The sequence below is a fragment of the Aotus nancymaae genome, unplaced genomic scaffold (genome assembly GCF_030222135.1).
Source record: "Aotus nancymaae isolate 86718 unplaced genomic scaffold, 86718_ANA_hifiasm-v0.15.2.pri h1tg000029l, whole genome shotgun sequence".
Lineage (NCBI taxonomy): Eukaryota > Metazoa > Chordata > Mammalia > Primates > Aotidae > Aotus > Aotus nancymaae.
This window is the reverse complement of record NW_026988442.1, coordinates 14,926,593-14,947,279: the sequence shown is the minus strand read 5'-3', so window position 1 is coordinate 14,947,279 and position 20,687 is coordinate 14,926,593. Positions and strand designations below refer to the sequence as shown.

Genomic DNA, 20,687 nt, shown 5'->3' with positions numbered 1-20,687 from the left:
TGGCCCCCACTCTCTTCTGGCTTTTAAGGTTTCTGCCAAGAGATCTGCTGTTAGTCTAATGGGCTTCCCTTTGTGGATAACTCAATATTTCTCTCTGACTGCCCTTAACATTTTTTCCTTCAGTTCAACATTGGTAAATCTGACGATTATGTGTCTTGGGGTTGCTCTTCTCGAGGAGTATCTTTGTGGTGTTCTCTGTATTTCCTGAATTTGAATGATGGCCTGTCTTGCTAGGTTGGGGAAATTCTCCTGGATAACATCCTGAAGAGCGTTTTCCAACTTGGTTCCATTCTCTCTGTCACTTTCAGGTACATCAGTCAAATGTAGATTTGGTCTTTTCACATAGTCCTATATTTCTTGGAGGCTTTGTTCATTTCTTTTCATTCTTTTTTCTCTAATCTTGTCTTCTCACTTTATTTCATTAAGTTGATCTTCAATCTCTGATATCCTTTCTGCTGCTTGATATTTGGCTATTGATACTTGTGTGTGCTTCATGAAGTTCTCATGCTGTGTTTCTCAACTCTGTCAGGTCATTTATGTTCTTCTCTAAACTGGTTATTCTAGTCAGCAATTTGTCTAACCTTTTTTCAAGGTTCTTAGCTTCCTTGAATTGGGTTAGAATGTGCTACTTTAGCTCGGAGGAGTTATTACCCTCCTTCTGAAGCCTCCTTCTGTCAATTCGTCAAACTCATTCTCTGTCCAGTTTTGTTCCCTCTTGCTGGTGAGGAGTTGTGATCCTTTCGAGGAGAAGAGGCATTCTGGTTTTTAGAATTTTCAGCCTTTTTGCAGTGGTTTCTCCCCATCTTCGTGGATTTATCTACCTTTGGTCTTTGACATTTGTGACCTTCAGATGGGGGTCTCTGAGTGGATATCCTTTCTGTTGATGTTGATGCTATTCCTTTCTGTTTGTTAGTTTTCCTTCTAACAGTCAGGCCCCTCTGCTGCAGGTCTGCTGGAGTTTGTTGGAGGTCTACTCCAGACCCTGTGTGCCTGGGTATCACCAGAGGAGGCTGCAGAACAGCAAAGATTCCTGCCTGTTCCTTCCTCTGGAAGCTTTGTCCCAGAGGGGCAACCACCAGATGCCAGCCAGACCTCTCCTGTATGAGTGTCTGTCAGCCCCTGTTGGGAGGTGTCTCCCTGTCAGGATACACAAGTTTCACGGATCCACTTGAGGAGGCAGTCTGACTCTTATCAGACGCCATGCTGGGAGATCCACTGCTCTCTTCAGAGCTGTCAGGGAGGGATGTTTAAGTCTGCTGAAGTTGTGCCCATAGCTGCCCCTTCTCCCAGGTGCTCTGTCTCAGGGAGATGGAGGTTTTATCTATAAGTCCCTGACTGGGGCTGCTGCCTTTTTTTCAGAGATGCCCTGCCCAGAGAGGAGGAATGTAGAGAGGCATTCTGGCCACGGTGGCCTTGCTGAGCCATGGTGGCCTCCGCCCAGTTTGAACTTGCCTGCGGCTTTGTTTACACTGTGAGGGTAAAACTACCTACTCAAGCCTCAGCAATGGCAGACGCCCCTCCCCCCACCGAGCTCAAGTGTCCCAGGTCGACCTCAGACTGCAGTGCTGGCAGCGAGAATTTCAGGCCAGTGGATCTTAACTTGCTGGGGTCCATGGTGGTAGGACCCGCCAAGGCAGACCACTTGGTTCCCTGGCTTCAGCTCCCTTTCCAGGGCAGTGAATGGTTCTGTCTCGCTGGCATTCCAGGCACCACTGTGGTATGGAAAAAAAAAAAACTCCTGCAGCTAGCTCGGTGTCTGCCCAAATGACTGCCCAGTTTTGTGCTTGAAACCCAAGGCCCCCAGGGCCCTGGTAGTGTAGACACCAGAGGGAATCTCCTGGTCTGTGGATTGCAAAGACCACGGGAAAAGCACAGTCTCTTGACCAGAGTGTCCTTTTCCTCAGGGCATGGTCCCTGACCCCTTGCACTTCCCAGGGAAGTGATGCCCACTCTGCTTCGACTCACCCTCCATGGGCTGCACCCACTGCCCAGTCCCAATGAGATGAACTGGGTACCTCAGTTGGAAATGCAGAAATCATCCGCCTTCTGCGTCAGTCTTGCTGGTAGCTGCAGACCGGAACTGTTCCTATTCAGCCATCTTGCCAGCAAATCCTAGATTTCTTAATATACACAAATACCTCCCTTGTGTTACTATTGCCTATGGTATTCAGGATAGAAACGTGTTCTACAGGTTTGTAGCTAAGGAGCCTAGGTGTGTAGTAGGCTATGCCACCTACGTTTGTGTCCACTTTTTTTTTTTTTTTTTTGAGACGGAGTTTCGCTCGTTACCCAGGCTGGAGTGCAATGGCGCGATCTTGGCTCACCGCAACCTCCGCCTCCTGGGTTCAGGCAATTCTCCTGCCTCAGCCTCCTGAGTAGCTGGGATTACAGGCACGCACCACCATGCCCAGCTAATTTTTTGTATTAGTAGAGACGAGGTTTCACCATGTTGACCAGGATGGTCTCGATCTCTTGACCTCGTGATCCACCCGCCTCGGCCTCCCAAAGTGCTGGGATTACAGGCTTGAGCCACCGCGCCCGGCCCCACTTTTTTCTTTTTAACTTATTTTTGTAGAGATGAGGTCTTGCTGTGCTGCCCAGGCTGGCCTCAAATTTCTGGACTGAAGTGATCCTCCCATCTCTGCCTCCCAAAGTGCTGGGATTACAGACATGAGTCACCACGTCCAGCTCCTTTGCACTTTCTTTCTCATGTCTTTAGATAAACGAAAGTTCCTAATTTTATGGTGCTTATATTTATCAATCTATTCCTTCATAGTTTGTACTTTTTGTGCCTTATTTAAGCAACCCTTCCCTACCCTCAAGGTCATGGAGACAATCTGTTTATGTTCAAAAGGTTTTTACTTTTGTCTTTCACCTTGAGGTGTATGGTATAAAGTAGAGGTCAAGATTAGTTTCTTTTAAGGGATATACACTGTCTCAGAACCAGTTATCAAAAGTTGGCCTTTCTTTACCGATCTGCAATGACATCTCTGAGTTATAGAAAATATGTCTATTCTGTTTCAATGGCCCAGTTGTCTCACCCTGCACCAATGCCCATTAGTATTATTTCATAATGTCTTTATATCTTGTAGATCAAATCTTCCCTCTTTGTTCTTTAAGAGTGTCTTGCCGGGCGCGATGGATCACGCCTGTAATCCCAGCACTTTGGGAGGCCAAGGCGGGTAGATCACGAGGTCAAGAGATCGAGACCATCCTGGTCAATATGGTGAAACCCCGTCTCTACTAAAAATACAAAAATTAGCTGGGCATGGTGGTGTGTGCCTGTAATCCCAGCTACTCAGGAGTCTGAGGCAGGAGAATTGCCTGAACCCAGGAGGCGGAGGTTGCGGTGAGCCAAGATCGTGCCATTGCACTCCAGCCTGGGTAACAAGAGTGAAACTCCGTCTCCAAAAAAACCACAAAAAACAAAAAACAGTGTCTTAGCTATTTTTGAATATTTGAATGTCTACACCTAAATTTTGGAGTAGTTTTCTCTCAAGTTGATGAAATTTTGCTTGGTATTGCATTTAGCATGTAGATTTCTGGGGAGAACTGACATCTTCACAATATTGAATCATGCAATGCATGATAGGCTGTATTTTTTTTTCATTTGTTTACATCTTCTTTGCTGTCTCTCAGAGTTTTATAATTTTTCTCTCTGAACATCTGGCCCATCCTTTGTTAAATTTTCCCCTATAAGTTCTCTCTACACACACACATACACACACACACACACACACACACACACACACACACAATCTATCTATCTATCTATCTATCTATCTATAGAGAGAGAGAGACAGAGACAGAGTCTCGCTCTGTTGCCCAGGCTGGAGTGCAGTGGCACAATCTTGGCTCACTTCAACCTATGCCTCCCAGGTTCAAGTGATTCTTCTGCCTCAGCCTCCAGAGTAGCTGGGGTTACAGACACATGCCACCACACCAGGCGAATTGTATTTTTAGTAGAGACAGGGTTTCACCATGTTGGCCAGGCTGGTCTTGAACTTCTGGGCCTCAAGTGATCCACCTGCCTTGGCCTCCCAAAGTGCTGGAATTACAGGCATGAGCCACTGCATCCAGCCAAGTTCGTCATATTTTTAAAATATTATTGCAAATAACATTTTTTTTAAATCTCATGGTCTACTTATTTCCAGCATATAGAAATACTGATGATTTTGTTGCATTAGTTTTGTGTCTAGCAACCTTAATAAACTCCTTTCTTTGTTATAATAATTATTTGTAGACTCTTGGATTTTCTACATGTATAATCATAGCGTCAGTAGATAATGAATTTCCTCTTTTCTAATTTTTATAATGTTTAACTTATTGTCTGGGTATAACCTCTTGTACAATGTTTAACAGAGGTAGTAATAGAAGGCCAGGCAGAGTGGCTCACGCCTGTAATCCCAGCACTTTGAGAGGTCAAGGTGGGTGGATCACTTGAGGCCAGGAGTTTGAAACCAGCCTGGCCAAATTGGTGAAACCCCATCTCTACTAAAAATACAAAAATTAGCCAGTTGTGGTGGTGAATGCCTGTAATCTCAGCCACTCAGGAGGCTGAGGCAGTAGAATCACTTGAAGGCTGGAGGCTGCAGTGAGCCAAGATCGTGCCACTGCACTCTAGCCTGGGCAAGACAGCAAGATTCTGTCTCTACAAAAAAAAAAAAAAAAAGAGAGAGAGAGAGAAAGAAAAAAGAAAAAATGTGATAGAGAATATAAGAGCATATTCTTGTTATTTTCCTGGTTTAAAAAGGAATGCTTTCCAGGCCAGGTGCAGTGGCTCACACCTGTAATCCCAGCACTTTGGGAGACTAAGGGAGGAGGATTCCTTGAGCCCAGGAGTTTGTCTGGGCTCTGCAAAAATTACAAAAATTAGCCAGGTGTGGTGGTGCGTGCCTGTAGTCCCAGCAACTTGGGAGGCTGAGGTGGGAGGATCACTTGACCCCAGGAGGCTGAGGCTGCAGTGACCTGAGATCGCACCACTGCACTCTAGCCTGAGTGATAAAGTAAGACCCTGTCTCCAAAAAAAAAAAAAAAAGGAGCCTAAGGGGCAAGTGAAGATGAGGAAAAAGTTGTTTCAAGTACAGGGTGAAGAAGGTACAAAAAGATATAATATGAAAGGAGAAAGACTATAACATACTTGAGAAATAATAATACGTAAGTATGGCCAAATAGGAGTAGGTGATAGGAAGGAAGAAATGATATGAGGAGTCAGAAGAAGAGCCTTTTATAATAAACTACAGAATCAAAATTTTGAATTGAGATGCTTCCTGCCACCTTCTTCAGCCCAGCTAATTCCTATTAGAATGCTCAGGTGTCACCTACTACAGGAAGCCTTCCCTGACTTCATGTCCACAAGCCAGGGTTAGATACTCCTTCTGTTTTATTGGAACCTTCTTTTTCCCTTAGTTCTTTTTATTAAAAAAATTTTTTTTTGTTTTGTTTCCTATTTGGACCTGAAGGAAGAATTTTAAAAAAATTTTATTTTATTTTATTTTTCTGATCAAGAGCGTATCATAAAGAGAATTTTTTTAAAATTTTAATTAATTAATTATTATTATTTTGCAGGCAGCCCCCAAACCAGAATAGGCTCAGAGAGTTTCCTCCTTTACTTCTTTAAATGATAATTATCTATTTATATATCTGTCTTCCACACCAAAAGCCGTAAGAGGGCAGAGAATGTGTTTTAAAGTTCTGTATTACCAGCTTAGCAGAGTATTTGGCACATCAGAAGTGCTCAACGGATTTTTTAAAATCAATGAATAGATAACAGGACTTCCAGGGAAGGAGGAAAAAAAACTGTAACTTAGTAAAGCTCCTGGCACTAAATTGGCACTGAGAAAAATTCTTTTTATCTTTTATGCCTTTGCTTTCTCATCTGGAAAATGGCAACAAAAAAGAAACTCTCTCAAAGACATATCATGGGTCTATAAATTGCTTAATCCAGTGGTGGACACTTAGTGTCAGGGATAATTATCAGCATGTTAAAAACATAATTCTCGGCCAGGCGCGGTGGCTCACTCCTGTGATCCTAGCACTTTGGGAGGTCGAAGTGGGTGGATCACTTGAGGTCAGGAATTCAAGCCCAGCCTGGCCAACATGATGAAACCCTGTCTCTACTAAAAATACAAAAATTAACTGAGAGTGGTGGCCAGTACCTGTAATCCCAGCTATGTGGGAGGCTGAGGCAGGAAAATCACTTTAACTGGCGGGGGCAGAGGTTGCAGTGAGCCGAGATCACGCCATTGCACTCAAACCTGTGCAACAGAGTGAGACTTTGTCTCAAAAACAGAAAACAAACAAAAAATAATAATAATTCTTATTGAAATAGACAGTGAGCATGGGTCAGAATTTCATTTAACTCATTAATGAGGGAACTAGCAGGATGACAAATCCAGTTCAAAATAGAATATAAAAACTGGAGTTTTGGCTGGGCATGGTGGCTCATGCCTGTAATCCCAGCACTTTGGGAGGCTGAGGTGGGTGGATTGCTTAGCCAGGAGTTCAAGACCAGCCTGGGCAACATGGCAAAACCCTGTCTATACAAAAAGATACAAAAATTACCTGGGTATGGTGGCATGTGCCTGTAGTCCCAACTACTTGAGGGACTGAGACAAGATTACTTGAGCCTGGGACGTGGGAGGTCAGGACTGTAGTGAGCTGTGTTCACACCACTGCACTCCAGCCCGGGCAACAATGTGAGACCCTGTCTCAAAAAAAAAGAACTGGAGTTTTTATAGTCAATGGAAAAGAAAAATGTTGAAGTAAGATTGCTAAATTAAATACTAAATGGGTTAATGTCCTACAGAGTAATAATATCATAACCTTTGGGATTATCTCCTCTACCAGACAGAAAAGGAAATTGCCACATCTTATTACTTTACAGAATTGTACAATGTTTGGGCCCTAATTAATGATGTAAATAGTGTCACATTTCTCTTCAGGGACAGATGACAAGTAGACTTTCTAGTCAATGCTTTATCATCATAGCAAAAAAGTTACAAAGTCATCTTTTTATCTTAGTAACATGTTTCAGATAATTTTTCTTAACACTAGTAAGTTTATTCAGTAGACACTAAGAGTTACAAGGCTCTCAATAAATGTTTGCTGAAACGATTTTCAATCTATTAGGCTTCTTTTTTCCCTCCTGTTTCTTTCCTCCTGACCTGGCACAATTGATTGGCAGCAGAGTTTGGGGGCTATGGAGCAGGTAGGCTGATAAGGAGAATTCTGTGGGACATGGATCCTCTTCTCTCCCTTAGCCTGGTGTGGTAGGGCTAGTTTTGTATCATCAAATAGACAGAGAAAGTATCTGCTTTGGATATCAGCAAGGAAGCACCCTGTGGGAAGTAGAAAAGTTTCTTTTTAAAGTTTCCTTTCTTGTTAAAGAATAAGTGTGCTAATAACTTTGTTAAGCCTTATCCTATGTAGCCATTAGACATGCCATGCTTACAGGAACGTATGCATTCTATGTCCTTGTACTTTAACCAAGGTATCTGTGCTGGACATGCTCACAGGCATGTCCCAGCTCTCCATTGCTTTTATCTGTTTAGAAAAATTTTAAGTTATTAGCTAATCGGGTTTTAGGTTAGTTTGTGAGGTCTGGATCCAACCAACGGAGATCAGACACAGCGGTAAGGATGACTCCAAATGCACAAGGGATAACTTTGTGTGTTTTCCTTTGTTCATTGTACTCTCGTAGCACAATGGCTTTCGAGGGTACCCTTCCTGTAGTCCAGGAGGTAAAATTTGCGTTGCTGAAAAATCCTTTGTCTCAGTGCTAATTTTTCTTTGCGGCACCAATCATCTATTCCCAACACCGAGCATCTATTCCCAACACACCCTTTCCCCATCTACCAATCACCCCTCTCCCTGCCAGCCAATAAGAACATATTTCCTTTGAAAGAATTGGGTATTTCTTTTCTTTTCTTTTCTTTTTTTTTTTTTTTGAGACAGAGTCTTGTTCTGTCACCCTGGCTGGAGTGCAGTGCATAATCTCAGCTCACTGCAACCTCCACCTCCCAGGTTCAAGCAATCCTCCTGCCTCAGCCTCCTGAGTAGCCGGGATTACAAGCGCCTGCCACCATGCCCAGCTAATTTTTGTATTTTTAGTAGAGACTAAAAATATGTTGGCCAGGCTGCTCTTGAACTCCTGACCTCAGGTAATCTGCCCACCTTGGTCCCCCAAAACGCTGGGATTACAGGCGTGAACCACTGCACCCTGCCGTAACTGTTTATTTCAAAAGGGCAGTAGACGTCATTAAAAAAACAAAAAAGAAGTTTGTTGGATCCCATTCCATTTATCCCATTCCATTTACCTCCCTCCGACCTCAGCCTCCTGAATCGCTGGGATTACAGACACATGCCACCACACCCTACTAATTTTTGTTTGTTTGTTTGTTTTTGTAGAGATAGGGTTTTGTCATGTTGCCCAGGCTCATCTCAAATTCCTGGATTCAAGCAATCCACCCACCTCAGCCTCCCAAAGTGCTGGAATTACAGGCTCAGCCACTGTGCCCACCCTCACTTTTTAATATTAAAAAAAATTGTGACAAAATACACATGACATAACTTACCATCTTAACCATTTTAAAGTGCACATTCCATGGCAGATTTACCTACAGGTCTGAGTTCACTGGAACGTGAGCATAATAAAAACATGGTCTGAGGCCAGGTGCGGTGGCTCATGCCTGTAATCTCTAAACTTTGGGAGACCAAGGTGGGAGGATTGCTTGAGCCCAGGAGTTCAAGACCAGCCTGGGAAATACAGTGAGACCTTGTTTCTACAAAAAATTAAAAATTACCTGGGCATAGTGTCGTGCATCTGTTGTCCCAGCTGCTTGGGAGGCTGAGGTGGGAAGATCACTTGAGCCTGGGAGGTCAAGGCTGCAGTGAGTGGTGGTCATGCCACTGCACTCCAGCCTAGGCTACAGAGTGAGACCCTATCTCAAAAAAAAGAAAAAGAAAATAAGAATAAAAACGTGGTCTGGAGCCCTAACCAGGGGGTCATTGATCTAAATGTTTGGACATGCTGCACGTAGAAATGCACTTCCACAAAGCAACAGATGGGAAATTTCCCAGGAATAAACTTGTTATTTTCTGGCAAGTCAAAAGTATGTAGTGTGCAAGCCCTTCTCTGGGAGTTGGGAGAACCAAATGACCTCCAGATGTTAAAAAAGGATTCTTCCCTGCTAAAAGCAGTCAAATGTATTTGGCCAAAGGGGATCTAAAATGCCTTGGCTTCCAACTTGGAAGAATTGAGCTTTTTCCTCTAACTTTCCAGCAAAAGGGAAGGAAATGTTGACCCTAAAATCACACGAAGCTAAAGCTAGAGGACACTGTAGCAGTTGACCAGATCTCCATGCTTAAGTTCCGTATTGGCCTTTTATTTATATATTTGTCATTATTTTCATTAATGCAGTACAGTATAGGCTGTTTGGGTTCAAATCTTGACTCTTCTACTTACTTGGTATGAGACATTGATTAAGTGGCTAAAGCTCTCTTCAATTCTTAGAATCTGTGCTTCAGGTTTTTGGTCTGTAAAATGGTGATAGTGACACTTTCTCAGAGGGTTGTGGTAAGGATTAATAGTGTTGATGGGTGTAAAGTACAAAAAACATATTAATTGCTATGCAAATGTTCACTATATCAATACATGTGACTATTTTCTCCTTCTTCTTATCCCTCTCCCCATCCCCCTCATTTTCCTTGTTTAGTGGCCAAATAGTCAAATCCCATTTGGAATGCTGTCCCACCACGTTATTCTGCTTCATGGATGTTTCTGGGGGGAATATTTCTGCAGTTGCTGTGTGTTGAATTCTGTTTTCTGATTTTTTGCAATAACTCTGTATGGATCTGTTACTATTTTCCTTGTGCTGAGAGACAGTCTCACTCTTTCATCTGCCAGATATGGAAACTGAGTTCCCCAAAGGGAAAATGACTTGCCCAAGATCACACAGAGATACTTGATAAACAAGTAACAGGTGGCTGGGCGACGTGGCTCACGTCTGTAATCCCAGCACATTGGGACGTCAAGGCGGGCAGATCATGAGGTCAGGCAATCAAGACCATCCTGGCTAGCACGGTGAAATCCTGTCTCTACTAAAAATACAAAAAATTAGCCAGGTGTGGTGGCGTGCGCCTGTAGTCCCAGCTACTTGGGAGGCTGAGGCAGGAGAATCACTTGAACCCGGGAGGCGGAGGTTGCAGTGAGCCCAGATTGTGCCACTGCACTCCAGCTTGTGTAACAGAGCAAGACTCCGACTCAAAAAAACAAAAACAAAAAAACAAGTAACAGGATCAAGGGTTTCTGATAACCAGTCCAAGTCTTGCTCTGCTGAACACAGAGTCCAAGGACATTGACCTCAGATATTGATGTGATCTGAACCCCCTCCAAATTCTATTCACCCACAGGGAGGACTTGAACACTGTATGATTCCAAGTATTCTCCAATTGACATCTTCCCCTTCTAACAAAACTGCAAGGACTTCAAGGGGAAGGACTATGACTTGATTATTTTAGAATCTTAGTTATATGCTCAGCACTGTACCTCAAACTTTTGAGGACAGGAACTACTGCCTATAACACCTTGGATGACTAGGGGCAGATGCTCAGTAAATGGAACCAACTGCCCCGCCTTTAAAAAACAGAATTGAGGAGGCAGGGGAGAGAATTAGTATGTACTAAGAACTTACATTATCAGTCACTGTGCTGGGAATTTTCACTTTCATTATCCCATTTAATTCCCAGAATTCCTTTATGGCATCATCAATTTCTGGATTTTACAATAGGAAATTGAGGCTTAGAGAGGTAGGCAATTTACCCTGAATTTCTTCACAAGTAAATGCTCAAGTGTAACATTTCACTGGTGGGCTATAACCTTCTGGAATCCAATATCATAAACACAGAGTGAGAGAAAGAAGAGTCCTAATACTTTTCCAGAGGGTAAAACAATTTTTTATTCTCATTAGAAAACTATGAAATTAGTTACATGAATTGTGAAAACATAAGTCTTGGTTTTATTTGTTCTGTGACAGTGTGGAAAATGTACATTCTCATTAAGCTAGAAAAAGAATATAAGGGAAAACTGTGAGTATTTCAATCTTGCTTATATCTTGTTCATAAAGAGAGACCTATCATTACCAAATCCAGGCAACCTGAACTCACCCTTTCTGCAAAAGTTTTATCCACACTAGAATTTTGAATGGGAGACAAAAAGATAAGCTATAGGATTTATAATATGCAGAAGGTGAATTTCATAACAGGGAAAGGCCCAGGTCTGAAAATTATTTAGTTCCTGTGCTAGGCTGGAAAACAGCCCCCTAGAGTCCAGGTCCTAATCATTGGAAACTATAAATGTTATTCTATTTGGAAAAAAGGATTTTTTTCATACATGATTAAAAATCTTGAAATGCGAGTTTATCCTGTATTATCTAGGGGGCAGGGGGATCCTAAATGCAATTATAAATGTCCTTATAAGAGAAAAGCAGAAGGAGATATGACACATCCACAGAGGAGGCGATGTGAAGACAGACGCAGACACTGGAGTGATGCAACCATAAGCCAAGGAATGCTAGGAGTCAGGAGAATCTAGAGAGGCAAGGAACGGGCCCTACCTTAGAGCCTCTGGAGGGGGTGTGGCCCTGTCAAGAACTTAATTTTGGCCCAGTGAAACTGATTTCAGGCTCCTGACCTCCCAGACTTCGAGAAAATAAATTTCTGTTGCTTTAAGCCACTTGGTTTGTAGTAATTTGTTACAAGAATAACAGGAAACGAATACAGTGCTCCTGGGTTGTTATCCAGGTCTCAGCTTACTGGCATCTCCTTTCCCCTTCCATCTGGAAGCCCCAAGAGTTTCTAAAAACATCCTAGGCCTGGCACGGTGGCTCGCACCTGTAATCCCAGCACTTTGGGAGTCCAAGACAGGTGGATCACCTGAAGTCAGGAGTTTGAGACCAGCCTGGGCAACATGGTGAAACCCCGTCTCTACTAAAAATATAAAAATTAGCTGGGCGAGGTGGCTTGTGCCTGTAGTCCGAGCTACTTGGGAGGCTGGGGCAGGAGAATCTCTTGAACCCAGAAGTCGAAGGTGGTGGTGAGCCGAGATTGTGCCATTGCATTCTAACCTGGGCGACAAGAACGAAACTCCATCTCAAATAAATAAATAAATAAATAAATAAATAAATAAATAAATAAATAAATAAATCCTAATATTTACTGAGTGTCTCTTCTGTTGGACACTATGACAGGCACTTTACATGCAATAGCTCACCAAATCCTCACAATCCTATTAGGTAAGTACTAATATTATTCCCATTATGCAGATGGGATAACTGAGGCTCAGAGAAAAACTGGTGGGATCATATCCTAACAGGCGATGAAGCTAGTATTTCAACTCAGGTCTGCCAAAATATAAAGCCCATACTCTTAGCCTCTATCACCTCAATCTCTCTGGGTTGTCAGGGATTTAATTCTGTCAACAGATGGCATTTTGAGACACTGACTTGGGGGATGTTTTCAGGGATGTGGGACCAAGGAGACCAAGCCTAGCTGCACTCCAGGTTAACAAACTGAGCTACCACTTCCATCTGACTTTTTCAGCAAATAGAAGATAGCAAATCCTAGAATCATAGAAACCTCGACTGAAGGATCTCAAAGATCTGTTTGTTCAAACTCCTCATTTTATAGACAAAGATGCTAGCCCCAGAGGAGAGAGTCACACACACAGGTTATAGATGAGTAACAGAGTTGTCATTAACTGGAGCCTAGATCTGACTTCAAATCCAGGGTTGGTTCTATGCATGTCACACTGACCAAAGTCATGGGTGTTGCTATGGAGCTGACCAAACTTTAGGAACTTGGGAATAAAGGAAATGGAGAAATGGATTACAAACCTCCTGAAAGCTATAGTGAAACTGAAAGCCCGGTGAAACTGATTTCAGGCTCCTGACCCCCCCAAACTGTGAGAGAATTTCTGTTGCTTCAAGCCACTTGGTTTGTGATAATTTGTTACAAGAATCATAGGAAACAAATATAATGCACCTGTGTTATCTGGGTCTCAGCTTACTGTCATCTCCTTTCCCTTCCATTTGGAAGCCCCAGGGTATTCATTCGTACCTACTACATTCTACAGGGCCAGCAGGGGTAAGTTTCTGGTTTGAGATAGAGACTGAAGGGACCATGATTGTGTAACTACATCCCAAAGTGGGAGGAAAGAAATGTCATAAATTCCTAGAACTGAAGGGATTTTAGGAAACCTCAAGAGTGACAGCATCAGAAAATGCAAGAGGTGTGTAGGGGTGTGTGCGTGTGTGTGTGTGTGTGTGTGTAAGTTTTGGACAAATAAATGTAAATTGTTTCCTATACAATCAACAAGTAACTGGTTTGGGAAACTCAATATCCCTAATAATGGTAAAGGCTGAACATTTTTCATGCTTACCCTGCTTCATGCTTAATAAGGTTGCTGGAAAAAAAAATGAGAGAATGCATTTTAAATGCTCCGTACAGTACTAGTATATAAGTGCTCAATACGTGCTAACTGTTATTATTAAAACATTAATGAATAACAGTAGTTACAACAGCCACTGTCTTTAAGACACGTTGATCAGTGCGTCCTAAACCGCATATCCCAAGATGCTCTTCGGCCGGGTTTCGCTGCCCATTGCATTCCGGGGCTTGTAGTCCGGAAGTGAGAGGATGATTTCTCAGCGCGCAGGCGCGGTGGGGCGGATCCCCGGAAGAACCCGCTGCAGTTCCCAGGATGAGCCGGTGGCAGTGGCGGCTGCTGCTGCTGGGGCGGCGCTGAGAGGACACGAGCTCTATGCCTTTCCGGCTGCTCATCCCGCTCGGCCTCCTGTGCGCGCTGCTGCCTCTGCACCATGGTGCGCCAGGTCCCGACGGCACCGCGCCAGATCCCGCCCACTACAGGTGAAGGAGGCCAGGTTCCCGCCCTTCGGTAGTTGGGGAATGGGAAGCGCGGACCGGGTCCCTTCTCTTTCCGTCCATCCCAAGACCCCTACCCGGACTTGCTCGGACCCCGCCGCTAGGTCTATCTGGCATAAATCAGCCAGTGGTTCCCACTTTCCGCCCTGTATCTTATTCTTTCCCCGCTTGTTTTTGTGTACTGGCCCCATGCCTGATTTCTCGTCCCTCGCCCAGGGAGCGAGTCAAGGCCATGTTCTACCACGCCTACGACAGCTACCTGGAGAATGCCTTCCCCTTCGATGAGCTTCGACCTCTCACCTGTGACGGGCACGACACCTGGGGCAGGTAGTGCGAGCGGAGGGGCAAGGGTTGGCCAGGGTCTGACTCTCTGAGCCTAGGCGGGCGGGTCAGCTGGGGCTGGTGGCTTCATGGTCTCCTCACCGGCACCGGAAAGCTCCCAGCTGAGCTGTAGCCGCGCTCCCCACAGTTCTTGCTATCACCTCCAGAATTCACTTAGCCTCTGGCAGTGAAAAAAAGTCCTGGATTCGCGGAGTGGGCTGGATCGCTGGGCACGGCCCCAGCAGTAACAGGCATCAGCTGTGGGGAATTTCTGGAGTAATAAGATATCGTGGAAGGGCACCAAGAATTAGAAAACCCAATCCTTTAATTGTGTAGGTGTGCAGTCAGGTCCAGGAAGGACTGTGACACTCCCAAAACTTAAGTCTTTGTAGTTGATGTTCTCTGTGTCTGAAATACACTCTCCCCATTATCCTCTCATCACCAGCTGCTGCTTGTCATTCAGATCTCAGCTCAGTAGTCACCTCCTCAGCATCCGCTTCCCTAACCACCCACGACCCCCTTTTAAGTCACTCTCACAAGTTACCTGTTTTATTTTCTTTGTAGCACTTCTCACTCTCTGATACTATCATTTTCACTTATCGACTGGTTTGTCTTTCTCCTTTCCACTAGAATAAAAATCTATGAGAGCTGTAATTCACTGTCTTGTTCCTTGCTGAGTGAAGAATCATTGCTTTAACTGAAGCTGGCATTGATTGAACACTATGCTAAACATTTTACTGTGTCATCTCCTTTAATTATCTTAGTACCCCTAGGAGTTAGATGTCATTATCCCTGTTTTACACACGAGTGTGCTAAGGATGGGAGAAGTTAAGTGAACTTGAAACTTGCACTGGTTTTTATTTTTTTAAGTTGAAACAAAGTAAATACAAATGGCAAATTCAAGTGGTAAAAAATTATATACAGTAAATATCTTCCATACCTTAGAATTCCATCTGTTAACTTTCCTTTGTGTCTCTCCAGAACTATTCTTGGTTTATACCATTATACATATAAATGTGTATATGTGTATCTTTTTAAAATGAACTTCTTAAAGGCATAATTTACACATAATAAAGTACCCCTTTTTTATTTTTATTTTTTGAGCTGGAATTTTACTCTTGCTACCTAGGCTGGAGTGCAATGGTGTGATCTTGGCTCACTGCAACCTCTGCCTCCCAGGTTCAAGCGATTCTCCTGCCTCAGCCTCCCAAGTAGCTGGTATTACAGGCGACTGCCACCATACCCGGGTAATTATTTGTAGAGACCGGGTTTTGCCATGTTGGCCATGCTGGTCCCGACTCCTGACCTCAGGTGATCCACCTGCCTCGGCCTCCCAAAGTACTGGGGATTACAGGCAGAAGCCATTGTGCCCAGCCTACACTCATTTTAAGTGCATAGTAACCACCATTACAGTCAAGATAGGGAACACTTGTTACCTTAAAAAGTTCCCTGTGGCCCTTTATAGTTCATCCCTGCACCACTGACCCTAACAATTGCTAATCTGCTTTCTATCAGTGTGTCTCTTTTTGAAACATAGATGGAAATGTACTAAACCACCTTGTCTTTTTCATTAAAAACAATTTGAATATCTTACCATCAGCACATAGAAGTAGTGATAACAATCTTTTTGATAACTTTATAGTTTTGCATGGTTTATAACACAGTTTGATCACCCATTAATGGGTGGACCGTTGGGTTCTTTTCAGCCTCTTGCTGTTCTAAACAATACTGCCATGAACACTTTCAAACAGCTGTTCACTGTGCGGTAAATTCCTAGATGTGAAAATTGGTGAAAAGCCTGTGCTTTAAGCTGTAATCTTATACTGCCTCCCAATGGTAGAGAAGAATGCCAGAATATAGGTGATGTATTTAATTACAGTTGAGCTACATCAGCCCACCCTCCCAGGTGCATTAAGTGGGTCAGAGTGCGATTTTCACTATGGCTTCTCTGTTGTGACTGTAAGTGGGACAGGCAGAGGCATTTCTTTGCCTCATTTAGTTTTAGGGGGATCAGATTTAGGGCAGCCATAATATCTGGTATTTGATTTTTTTACTAAGCAGCTGGGATTTCTGTCCTTTTGCAGTTTTTCTCTGACTCTAATTGATGCACTGGACACCTTGCTGGTAAGTATCTTGTCTGTTTCTTTTCCTTTCCACCATTACATAACCAACATTCTTCCTCTTTTGGCAGCTTGACTGTGGGTAAAAAATGAATTCCTCTCCTAGGTCTTTTATTTGCATCTCATGATTCTGAACCAGTCTGTGGTTGCCTAGCTAGATAGAGAAAAATGAACTGCAGAGCAAGACTCTTTCTCCAAAAAAAAAAAAAAAAAAAAAAGAATTACAACTTATGCAGGTTCATTTATTTAGCAAACATTTATAGAGGACCCATTATGTACAGAGAATTGTGATAGGCTTGTATAGTTCTGTGGGGGATACAGAGTTTGACATCCTCCTCTTTTCAGAGGCTTACATTCTAGGGGCCATGTTTAGTGATAATAAAATGATATCAGGCTGAGGACGGTGGCTCATACCTGTAATCCCAGCAATTTGGAAGGCCGAGGCAGGTGGATCACCTGAGGTCAGGAGTTTGAGACCAGCCTGGCCAATATGGTGAAGCCCCGTCTCTACTAAAATATAAAAAATAAGCTGGGAATAGTGGCACATGTCTGTTATCCCAGCTACTGGGGAGGCTGAGGTAGGAGGATTGCTTGAACCCGGGAGGCGGAGGTTGCAGTGAACTGAGATCGCACCATTGCAGTCCATCCAGCCTGGGCAACAAGAGTAAAGCTCTATCTCAAAAAAAATTAAAATAATAATAATAAAATGATATCAGTGACTAGTTAGTGTGTTTGTATAGAGCTTAGTACAGACATGTATTATCTTAATTCTTCCAACAACTTCTTGAGGTAAGTACCTTTACTCCTTCTTATGGCTAAGAAATCTGATGCTTACGCCTGGGCCCATTGGCTCATGCCTGTAATCTCAGCACTTTGGGAGGCCTAGGCAGGTGGATCACTTGAGCACAGGAGTTCAAGACAAGCCTGGGCAATATGGTGAAGCCCTGACTTTACCAAAAATACAAAAAATTAGGCATGGTAGCACGCATCTATCTGGGAAGCTGAGGTGGGAGGATTGCTTCAGTCAGCGAGGCAGAGTTGCAGTGAGCCTAGATTGCGCCACTGCACTCTGGTCTGGGTGACAGAGTAAAACCCTGTCTCAAAAAATAAAAAATAAAAAACTAAAAAACCCCTGATGCTTAGAAAGGTAAAAAGGGCCAGGCGTGGTGGCTCATGCCTGTAATCCCAACATTTTAGAAGGCCAACATTGCTTGATCCCCAGAGTTTGAGGCTGTGGTAAGTTGTGATCACACCACTGCACTCCAGCCTGGTCAATAGAGCAAGACCCTGTCTCAAAAAAAAAAAAAAAAGACTTGGCCTGGTCCAGGTCAAGTACCCACTCTACAGCTAAGGGATGGGATCAGCCTCTCCCAAACCACAGGAGTGACTATGGGGGAAGAGTGATTCCTGGAGGGTAAATTGGGATGTTATTATCAAAAGAAGAGAGATTGAGATTGCATTTGGCTAATAGTTTAAATAAAGAGGGTTTATTTTCTCAAGTAAAAGAAAGTCTAGAGGTAATTTCTATCATTGGGTCAGCTACTCAACTGTGTCATCAGAGACCAGGCTCTTTTTAGCTTTCCATTCTAGTATCCTTAGTTTTGGCTTTTATTCTCATGCTTAGTACTTCATGGTCTCACATAGCTGCCATAGCTTCAGAAATTGAGTCTGAGTTCAAGACAGAAAGACAGAGACTAAAAGCCACGTTAGCTGTGTTTGTTCCTTGGTATTAAGAAAACAGAAGCCTTCCCAGAAGTGCCCCCAGTAGACTTCTCAACGGTCAAAAATTGGCTGGGTAACACAATCAACTCTAGCAGCAAAGGAGGCTGAGAATGCATCTGGATTTCCAACCTCTGGTAAGAGGCCATGAGGTAAAGAGGGTAGGAATGAATTAGTCTTGGGCCAACTAACCTGTCATGTTTTCCACAAGGCTGAACATGACAAGACAGGGTTAAAAACAACTGATAGCTACTGCAGATGTCGAACTAAGACTTCTTTGTGTAGTTTGCATCTTTATATTGTGTCCATTTAGATGACTACATCGGGACTCTTAATTGGAACCTAGGAATTTACTTAACCAGTCTCTTGATATGGAGTCTCTGGATGATTTCTAGCTCTGTTTTCTTCTGCTGTCACCAATCCTAGGACAGAAACTGGAGGTCTTAAGTGGAATTAGTGAGGGCCACATCAACATAGGATCCCAGACTCTGAATCTGCCTCTACACATGCAAGAGAGCCTCATTGTCAGGTCTCTTTTTTATTTCCAGATTTTGGGGAATGTCTCAGAATTCCAAAGGGTGATTGAAGTGCTCCAGGACAACGTGGACTTTGATATTGATGTGAACGCTTCTGTGTTTGAAACCAACATTCGAGGTGAGGGCTGCTCTCTAGGGACTTTAAAAAAAAAAAAAAAGGAGAGTGTGAACCACTCTGTTTACCACTTCTGTAAACCAAGAAGTGGTAAATAGGATTTTAAGGACTAACCCTGCCAGGACCCTTGGCCGAAACCTCTGATCGACAGAGCTCTTCTTCCCTCCTGGAGGGCGAAGTGGGGAAGTCTCAGGATTCCGCCATCAGTTTCAGCTATGAAAGTGAATGGGAGACTAAAAGACTGGGAAGAAATACACCAGATTACTCACCTCTTTAATGTATATTCGATACTAGGCATGTAGCTATGAACAAGAAAGATGTGATCCCTGCCTTCTTGGAACTTACTGTCTGTCCAATCAAATTTTCTGCAATTATGGAATTTTTTTTTTTTTTTTTGAGATGGAATCTCTTTTTGTTGCCCAGGCTGGAGTGTAATGGCATGGTCTTGGCTCACTACAGCTCCACCTCCCAGGTTCAAGCGATTCTCCTGCCTCAGCCTCCCAAGTAGCTGGGATTACAAGCATGCGCCGCCATGCCCGGCTAATTTTTGTATTTTTAGTGGAGATGGGGTTTCACCATGTTGGCCAGGCTGGTCTCGAACTCCTGACCTCGTGATCCACTTGCCTTGGCCTCCCAAAATGCTGGGATTATGTGAGCCACCATGCCTGGCTAGAAATGTTTTATATCTCTGTTTTTCCAATATGGTACCCACTAACCACATGAGCTATTGAGCATTTAAAATTTATCTATTATAACTATGGAACTGAATTTTAAATTTCATTTAATTTTAATGATTTTAAATTTAAATAGTCACACATGGTTAGTGATTATTGTATTGGACAGTGGAAGTCTAGGGCATTAATCTTCTAAACTTGGCTGCCCATAGGAACCACTTGCAACCTTTTAAAAAATTTAGATGTTGAGGGCTCCACCTTAAACCGAACGAATTGGAATTTCTGGGTTGAGGCCTAGAATCAGTATTTTTAGCAGACTTCCAAAGATTCTTGGGAAGCTACTACAGCCCTTATTTGCACTGAACCTCTAGACCACTGGCTTTACAGCTGTCACCTCTGGATGGCAGGGTTCTATTTTTCCCCATTATTTGGTTTGTTTTCTGCAATGAAATTTATATTCCAGATATATGATCCATAAAAGTTTAAAAAAGAGAACAGAGGGCCTGTAATCCCAGCACTTTGGGAGGCCGAGGCGGGTGGATCACGAGGTCAAGAGATCGAGACCATCCTGGTCAACATGGTGAAACCCCATCTCTACTAAAAAATACAAAAAATTAGCTGGGCACGGTGGCGCGTGCCTGTAATCCCAGCTACTCAGGAGGCTGAAGCAGGAGAATTGCCTGAACCCAAGAGGCGGAGGTTGCGGTGAGCCGAGATCGCGCCATTGCACTCCGGCCTGGGTAACAAGAGTGAAACTCCGTCTCAAAAAAAAAAAAAGAGAGAACAGAGGGACAGTGTGGTCTAAAATCCTGGTTTAGGAATCCAGCATGACTTTGAGGCTGTGCTTGTTGCTCTGTCTCCCAGCTTCTGAACTCAGTTTGTCATCTGTGAATGAAGGTCATTCTTATACCTTCATTTCTGATATAAATATAATTGATACCAGCTTTCTTTTGGTTGACATTTTCCCATGTATCTTTTTCTATCCTTTCTATCTGTCTGTAGTTTTATGATCAGATACATCTTTTGTAAATAGCATATTATATTTTGTTTATCTGTTCTGACAGTCTTTAACTGAAACATTTAATCCATGGACATTTACTGTAATTACCGATATATTTGCAGTCATTTCTACAGTTTGTGCTCTCTGTGCCATCTTTTTTTTTTGAGATGGAGTCTCACTCTGTCGCCCAGCCTGGAGTGTAGTGGCACAATCTCACTGCACCTGCAGAGAGGTTGCTTACTGCAGCCTCTGCTTCCTGGG

At 43.3% G+C, this 20,687-nt stretch overlaps 1 protein-coding gene across 3 annotated transcripts in view; it reads left to right on the top strand.

Annotated features, from left to right (window-relative positions):
• The window catches only part of EDEM2 (ER degradation enhancing alpha-mannosidase like protein 2), an 84,552-nt gene that overhangs the window by 39,103 nt on the left and 24,762 nt on the right, over positions 1-20,687 (top strand). Inside the window, exons 1-4 of one of the 3 annotated variants that reach the window (XM_021665733.2) lie at positions 13,739-13,926; positions 14,158-14,268; positions 16,347-16,386; positions 18,650-18,755. In XM_021665733.2, coding sequence (XP_021521408.1) covers positions 13,820-13,926; positions 14,158-14,268; positions 16,347-16,386; positions 18,650-18,755 — 364 coding nt within the window. In that variant the 5' untranslated portion in view covers positions 13,739-13,819. Of the gene's footprint in view, positions 1-13,738; positions 13,927-14,157; positions 14,269-16,346; positions 16,387-18,649; positions 18,756-20,687 lie in introns of those variants that run through there. The other 2 variants (XM_064382341.1, XM_064382340.1) reach the window with 2 other exon arrangements.